The sequence below is a fragment of the Fistularia commersonii genome, chromosome 14 (genome assembly GCF_037954325.1).
Source record: "Fistularia commersonii isolate RoL2024-O1a breed Wild chromosome 14, RoL_Fcom_v1.0, whole genome shotgun sequence".
Classification (NCBI taxonomy): Eukaryota; Metazoa; Chordata; class Actinopteri; order Syngnathiformes; family Fistulariidae; genus Fistularia; species Fistularia commersonii.
This window is the reverse complement of record NC_141297.1, coordinates 14277295-14285728: the sequence shown is the minus strand read 5'-3', so window position 1 is coordinate 14285728 and position 8434 is coordinate 14277295. Positions and strand designations below refer to the sequence as shown.

Here is an 8434-nt window from a genome sequence, read left to right as displayed (position 1 = left end):
GTGTATGAATAACATTTGTTTCACTGTGATCAGTTATGTCACAATCTATTTATAACACCATGAGTTACACAGGACAATCTGAAGTATGGATGTGTTGGTGTGTGCTGTTGAAACAATGCAAGACTCTGGTGTCATATTTAAAAAAATATTTATTCAAATTGTATAAAAATAGTTTCTAACATAATTTACAATTCTAATTTGTGGGGAAGAAAACAAAATCCAAGCTGCAATCATGCAACCACACAAGGTCTCCAACACATAACCCAGTTACACATGCATGTGCGTGCGTATACCCACGCGCACACACACACACACACACACACACACACACACACACACACACACACACACACACACACACACACACACACACACACACACACACACACACACACACACACACACACACACACACACACACACACACACACACACACAGCAGAATAACAAAATAACAAAAACAAAAAGCCAGTTACCATCAGTAGGTATTCAGTGTTTAGATACATTAAGATGGAAGTGCTTTTGGGACTATTTACACCATATTTACATTACATACACAGACATACACACAAACATCTGCTCTTTCAAAAATTTCAAGCCATAAATATGGTTTAAAAAAATTATCTTGTCTTTTTCTTTTAAATAATCTGTGGGGCCTTCAGTGACTGTGGAATGAAATATATGTACAGCCGAAATTCTCTCATAAATAAATAAATAAACTTTGCGGCCAAACTCTTGTCAAATACCGCAGCGATAATAAATATAGTTATTATTTACAATTTGTGTCCCCTACCAAATGTTTAAGACCTGTGTGAGGCACTGTTTTTAAAAAAAAAATGGCGCGAAGAGCAGAGGATGTTGTATCTCGGTATGGTTGGCTTTGCATTGTGGTGCAGTGGAAGTGAACCAGCTGAGCTCTGTGTTTACAGTAAAACACGAGGAGGAAGAAGAGGTTTTAGACCGGAGGTGAATGCTGTAGTAAAAGAGAGTGAGGTAAGTCCAGTGTTTTGTATTTTAACGAATTGTTTGCACAGGTCTGCTTCGGTAGCTATGAGGTTGTCTGGTTGCTAATGACATTGGAGTAGTAGGGATAGTAGTGGTTGTAATGGCATAGGCTTCACTGATCTAGGCCCATGAGTGGAAATAGCACAGCAATAAACAATATAAAGCCTTATACAAAGAAAGGAACTAAGGAAAGATAAATTAGCCTTTCAAGTTCATGGATTCAAGTATTTCCAGGATCTCACCTCCTCCCACGACAATCTCTCAAAAAGGCACGTTTAAGGAAAAAAAAGACCCTCCTCTTGGAGAACAGAGAGGTTACCTAGCTCGGACTGTTCGGCACGTATACTGTGTTTGCTTTCAGGTGCAGTTGTGTATTTGCACACTGAGCAGACCCTCCTACAGCGCGACAACAACCCCGTGTCTTGTTCAGACTCCAATGAAGATGACGCTCAGAAGTCACAGAGCAGGAAAATAAATTGAAGACAGCAGGGGGTGTGATGCCGGGGACGAACAGCCCTCTCTACGTGGCAGTCCCTTAGTTCTCGATCGACACGGGACTGTCTGCTTCAAGTCTGTCACACAGGTATCAGCGGATTCCAGCTGGGTCCTGGACAACCGTCATCACCGGGCCACGGCAACAGGCGTGGGTGTGAAGGCGGACTGCTCGTGGCTGATGCTGTGTAGCCGGATCTCTGAAGGCGATTTGTCTGTCTGCACAGTGGATGGGACAACGGAGGGCATTGAGTTCTGCATCCAAGAGTGGTTGACAATGTCCTCGAAGGACGGCCGATCCGCTGGCCGCAGAGAAAGACACCATTTAATCAGTTGTTGACACTCTGGGGAAGGTGAAAAAAGAGAAAAACCAGTGAGCATGGAACAGTTAACTGGTATGATGTGTTACAAACGCGTGGTTATCGGGCTTGGTTGAACATCGTCATGTGAATCTACCTGCGGAGATTCTCCTTCTAAAGAGGACCTGCCCCCTGAGGATCTCCTCGTCGTGCTCGAATGGGATGTCCCCACACACCATGTCATATAGGAGGACTCCCAACGACCACACTGTGGCGGACCGCCCGTGATAGCGATGGTACTTGATCCACTCTGGCGGGCTGTATACTCTTGTGCCTGAAAAGACACAAAAAAATATTGTCATTATTATATTTTGAATCTGAAGACGTATGTACCTTAATGTCTAAATCAAATCTCTCCCTAGATGAAAAATAATCGGGGTGAGTTTTCAGGCTCAGGTGCCACAGAGCGTGTGTGTGTGTGTGTGTGTGCGCGCCAGGGCTCTGGGTGAGGGTGGGTGGGGGGGAGCAGAACATGTGACTTTGTTTACAAACTTTGAGTTGTAAAAATACCACTTCCTGCCAACGGGAGGCGCGAGTACTCAAGTGGTGCTGCGTTTATAGAGGGCTATGACACAATCTGAGAATTTCCAGGGGGGTCTGAGAGACGCCGAATCCAAAAAAATACATGATCATAGCGAATAAAAATGGCTCACCGTCGAAGTCTGTATAAATGGTGTCCTTCAGCAAGGCTCCGGAACCGAAGTCGATGAGCTTCATCTCGCCGGTGCGGAGGTCGATGAGGATATTCTCGTCCTTGATGTCCCGGTGAACGACCCCGCAGCTGTGGCAGTGCCGTACGGCCTCCAGCACCTGGCAGAAAAAGCTCCGAGCCAGCTCCTCCGACAGGGCGCCCTTTTCCGTGATGAAGTCGAAAAGATCCTTGACGTTCTCCGGTCTCTCCATGACTATGATGAAGGAGTCCGATCGCTCAAACCAGTCGAGCATTTTGATGACGCCGCGGAACCCGGTGCCGACCTTCTTTAGCAACACGATCTCCATCGGAACCCGGGAACCGTTGGGCTGGAGGACATTAATAAAAGCAACATTTATTAACAAAGTGGTGCCAATGAACCAAAGAAAGATCATAAGAATCACCGTGTCAAGCAAATCGTGTAAATAAAGCAGGTTCTTACCAGCTCGCCCCATTCGGAGACTCTGTCCTTGGCTATGTGTTTGACAGCGACCTAGCAAAAACAAAAACAACACGGGAGCCCGTCAAAACCACCTCACGCCACACAAGTGCTCGACAATAACAAATGGGGAATAAAAAAAAGTCTGAAACTAACCGGAACTCCGTCGGCTACCAGTGTACCGGAGTAGACGGTACCGAAGCCGCCGCTGCCAAGTACCGCGCCGACTTGGTAAAGCTTCTCGAAGGGCTCCCTCTCCTTCACTGCGAAGACAGAAACACGGCCGGTTAGAACCAGCGTCGGGGAAACCCGAGGGGGGTTGGGGGGGGGGGGGTGACCCCGAATAAAATTAAATTAAATTAATTCAAATTAAATTTAAAAAAAAATCCAAGACGAAAATGACGCGTCTTGAATTGAAGAAAGCAAATGGCCCGGCGTCCTTGGGGGGTAGAGGGGGAGAAGAAAAAAAAAAAGACAGAGCCATTGCTGCAGCCTCCATGACAACGCAGAGCGGGAGGGTGTCTAACCTTGTACTTGGTGCTGCATTTTCGCCGGCATGTCTACGGTGGAGATGTGGGCCAGAGAGTTAAGCTTGGAAAGAAGCATTCCTATACGAGTATCCGTCCGTGCTGTGGGACTCGCGTGTTTCGCCGTGGTTCGGGGAAGTGTTGATGGATTTTTCAGCTTTTAGTCCGATAGTCCGTCTCCCGTCGGGTCCACGTTGCAGGAATGAAAATGCGGTCGGAGTCCTCTCATCCAGATGGAAGAAAACCACGTTCGGTGTTCCAGGGAAAATACCGACGAGGCCTAAACGTGTCCGAGCCGAGCGGAGAGATGTGGGTCCGGTGACGCGAAATCAGGGCGCCTCCGCTGTGTTTTGTAAACAATCGAGTGTAAAATGCGCGATTCGTATAGACGATACACTATTGACACGGACTCGACTGCCTCTGTCGGACGCCGGCTTCGCTACAGTGAGAGACGGTGGGGTTTTATAGCTACGTCGTGGCGGGGCGGGGCTCTGCGCGCGCGCTCCCTACCTCGGCCCGCCTTCTTTTCACGCTGCACCAATAGGAAGCCGTCCCGCTCACGTCAATCACAGGATGAAAATAAAGCGAACCTCATAACCTACCGGGCCAGACACAGACGTGGCGGGAATCAAAACGCGCCAAAAAGAGAGACGTGGGGGAGGAGGAGGGTGACTTAACTAATAGTTATGAACTCACTTTGGAGGGAAATGACATTTCAAAGCCAAGCGTCTCCTCCGCCTCCACCTCCCCTCTCTGGAAAACGGAGAGAGTTGGATGTGAATCGAGACGGTAAAGAAAAACACGCAGCGCGCAGTGGATTATTTTGTGACAATCAGACTAAAACCTCACATCACTGCGCTTTTCCTCGTCAACACACCCAACGCACTAGGGAATACAGTGTGAGGCCTTTTTCTTTTGCACGATCTGAGAACAGTTCATCAACTGCATTCTGGCTATTCTAACCCCCTGCCATTACCTGATTATTTCCACATTAAACAGTGGTTTATTGGCCGAGTGACTGTGTCGGGACTGTGCGTGGTCTTTATTTGAGTTTTCCTGACAATGCCTCTCACTGGCTGCGCATCAAAGCGCAGGGGAGAATAGGCGCATTCCTCTCATTCTTTCAAATTGGGTGGCCGTGCTCGCAGCCCTTCACAGGATGTGGGAAACTAGAGATAAAAAGCTTTCCATTTACCCCCCTCCTCCCACACTACCTCCCCTCTCCTGACACTCCTCCCCTCTGCGTCCTCTTTTTCCCGCGCATGTTATTGTCTGAATGGCATGCTCTCTCCACCCCCACACCCGCTTTCAAAAGTTGGGTTTCTCTTTACTGAAATCCAAATGATAGACCGCCTTGTCTGCCTCTCATCCTGGTAGGGTTTGTTTAAAAAAAAACACAAAAAAAAAACTGTTCATTTGATTTCAAGTATGAAATCTCTTTCGGCTCTGCAGCTGCACTAATATTTCTTCGGCCACGTTGGTCGTAAAGTCTCATAAAGAAAATTAAGCTGAACTGTTCCTCATACTTGCAGGTCATCCTGCTTCCTGGAATGAAAATGGGAGCATGGGAATGTTCATACATGCTTTTGAAAGTGCCCAGGGCGAATTCCCCTCATGACTTCTAAATGACTGAAGACAACAAACACAGGTGCTCCCTAGCTTTCGACTGATCATTTTAATGAAGACCAAAGATCTCCAGTTTTGTGTGTAGCCGTACAAGCCCCGTGTGTCAGAGGAGGAGACATTAAGCGGGGAGGATTTCGGTCGCCGTAATGGAAACAGGAGCGAAAGCTCGAGTGCGTTCATAGTGTCCTGCATCGGGTTCATGTCCACTCAGGAGTCTTGGGAAGGTGTGTGAAAATGGAGAGGTGCAAAGCAGCCAGTGTGACAGTGACCGCGGCCCACGAAATGCCATCGGTGAGCGCATCTCTCCAGGCCTGTAGATATCCCTGCCTGCGTGATCAGCAGAGCTCAAATGACAGCCACCCAATCCCACGTGTCACCGGGATGGATCATTAGCTGCAGTGCTCCCCTCAGGGCCAGCTGCTCAGTCCAATCTCTGGGTGGCTCAGTTTCCCCGGAGGAGAAGGCAACAGGTTCTTACAGTAGAGCAGGAGATCAGAGGGCAGTTTCGTCTGTGTGGTTCACGCATTGGGCTTTTGACGCAGTCACTCAAGTTTCGTGCTCCACTATCATTGTGAGTTTGGTCAGTGAAAGGCGGAAACTTGGTTCCGGGGCTGCGGAGTCTTGTTTTGCACAATTTTCTGTGAATAGCTTCCTCTTTCCTGATAAAAAGAAACCGAACCAGTCAGGGTTTACAACATATAACCATATTTCCTCATGTTCTGGTATGAACAGATACTACCACTTGAACTGAAAATGCATATAATTTGGAGCAAATAAACTGCGCTCTGATATAAATTGCCGTCGTCGGGTTTTACAATACAATCTATCCTTGCATAGTCTTAACGTTCTATGTATTTCTTCATATTCTGATCACGGAAAAATTTAAAACATTTAATTTGTGCAAAAAGACACATTAATTGATTTTTTTTTCTTTTCTACTACGTTCAAATACACATTTTTCAGGTGTTATTTCTGCATAGTTTCAAGTTATTTTTGCCTTTTCTGTTTAGACATATTTGCAATCAGAGAGACACATTTTCCTTAAGAAAAATAATTAGCAGATCATTTCATTACGCAAGATTATAAAGGTAACTGCAAACCTTTTATTTTTCACCCCCCACAACATGTGTGTCCTTTAACCCCATCACACGTGTGATCGCAAACCTATATGAACTTGCAATATATTAACAGAGTACATAGTCCCTGCAGTTGTGCCAGTACCTCTCCGGCCGAATATTTAGTAATTTTTGAATGTATTTAAGGATAATTAAAAAAAAAAACATTGCCACTTGTCTTCACTTTCACCACTTGTTTGTCTATCAGCCTTGATGACCTGCTAATGACTTCCCCAGCTGTCTGCAAGTCCCACCTGCTGCCACCCCGTAAGTGGCAGGAAAAATAGTTGTGGAACTGGAAGAGACCAGCGTGCTTGTACACAGGGGTTTCAATAGGTCTGAGTGCTTCCGAAGGACTGAACAATAGATTGAACGTGGAGGTCAGCCAGGGGCTCAGAAGAGAATATTCACAGTGATTCCTCACATGCCGGACAATAGTTAAACACCTATATTTGCTTTTAAATATCTGCATTCAGGCAAAGCTAGTTATTATTTTAGGTGATGGCTGCGGGTACTTTCAGGAGAAAGTCCCATGGCCTTTTTTCACAAGATGCACACGGTGATGATTGTGTTCAGGATAATGGACATCCTCAATCATTTTCCCTTTGATAGTTTCACTCAGTGACATCCCTCCAATTCTCTTCAGTCATTATGGCTTTACGGCATGCAATGGATATTCCAAACTGAATGATAATTGCCATTTTGACCTTTAATTAGAGGGAGCTTTGTAACCCTGAAGTCGAAACTCTCAGATGAAATGCATAAAATAAATAAATAAAAACAAACAATTAAACGATTATAAAATAATAGAGTAACCATGTATGCAAGTCATAAATAAATAAAAAGAACTTCCTATTTTTTTCTAGACAAACAGTTTGTCTTCACATACCAGGTTGAGTAAGTAGAGCAAAGGTAGACCACCGTTTATTCATTTTGTTCATTTAATATCTTAACATAAAATACACACGTCATATAAAAAGAAGTTTACTTTATTTGAAAGAAAATTATTCATTTATGCAAGGTCAATGAGTAAGATGCTTTACAGCTACGTCAATATAAAAAGAATGTCTCAGAATAGCCTAGCTGGTGTTTTAGAAGTTTTGTTACACATTTGTGAGTACGGCGGCAAAATTGATCACTTACAAGAAAAAAAAAAGTTTGTCACCTATTTATTGGGCATATTTAAGTCACTGTACATCTGTATTCCAAATCAAACAATGCACTATCCTTGCTTCCTTGAACAAGGGAAGCATAAGGGGCAAGGTAGTGACTTGTGACATTTTTCTATTAAATAGTCAAAAACCACATGTCAAAGGCTAGATTTTCCAATTAAGTTACTTTCATTACGCTTTAGTGAAAATGTAAAATAGAAAACAAACAATAAAAATGAAACATTTGGAATATGTCATTTATTACTTAATTATGAAGATTCCAGACTGCCGAGTTCCAACGACAGGTGCATCATCGAAACCTAAGCAGGTGGAATGGGGAACCAGAATATCTGCTTCGCTGAAATGGAAAGTGCTTTGAATTGGTGTTTAAAAAGTGATTGTTTTTTTTTTTTTCCAATTGAGAGAATACAATTCAGTCTCTTTAAATGACTGCTTTTAATTTATTGCCTTTGAATTTACACATGTGTGCACTAAGTGTCTTAACCGCATTTGCTTTCACAGAGCTCCTAAGTGTCTGAAAGCATTGAATAAATAAAGCAACCTAATTTTCGTTAATGGCATAAACATTTTTACACCATTTCATGGAAGTAATTACACTTAATGCATGCATCAGATGTATTCGCACATGTGACGACACACGCACAGATTTTGTCATAGAAATGACCAAGAAAATTGGCTTAGCTGATGATAATAAATCTATTATGTTAAAAGGCTCCCCTCACACAGGCGTAATAAATGTAGCCATTAAGCTGTCATTTTCTGAAGCGCTAATGTTAAATCACTTAAAGCACCTGAAAAACAATTGCTCTTTGCTGCCTGCGAGATGCGACGGGCAGCGTGGTGTGCAGAAATGGAACTGAGCTAGGTGTCTCACGGTGTTGTGTGTGTTTTGACAGTGATTGACAGAGATTACCCCATAGTTAGAGGAGGGTCGTAATATTGCCCCCCAGCTCAGTGGGTGGAACTCGTCTCACCCCTTGCAGACTAACAAAGCCTGCCCATGTCACT

The 8434-nt window shown here is 44.4% G+C and overlaps 1 protein-coding gene across 1 annotated transcript; it reads right to left on the bottom strand.

The window, feature by feature from the left end:
- Window positions 1–131: 131 nt before the first annotated feature.
- pim1 (Pim-1 proto-oncogene, serine/threonine kinase) lies at window positions 132–3951 on the bottom strand. The gene is made up of 6 exons (XM_086159760.1): window positions 3514–3951; window positions 3143–3249; window positions 2990–3040; window positions 2510–2876; window positions 1954–2130; window positions 132–1841 (listed from the first exon to the last, which is right to left on the bottom strand). The coding sequence occupies exons 1-6, from the start codon at window positions 3590–3592 to the stop codon at window positions 1627–1629; spliced, it is 996 nt and encodes a 331-aa protein (XP_086015886.1). The 5' UTR covers window positions 3593–3951; the 3' UTR covers window positions 132–1626.
- Between the last annotated feature and the right edge of the window lie 4483 nt (window positions 3952–8434).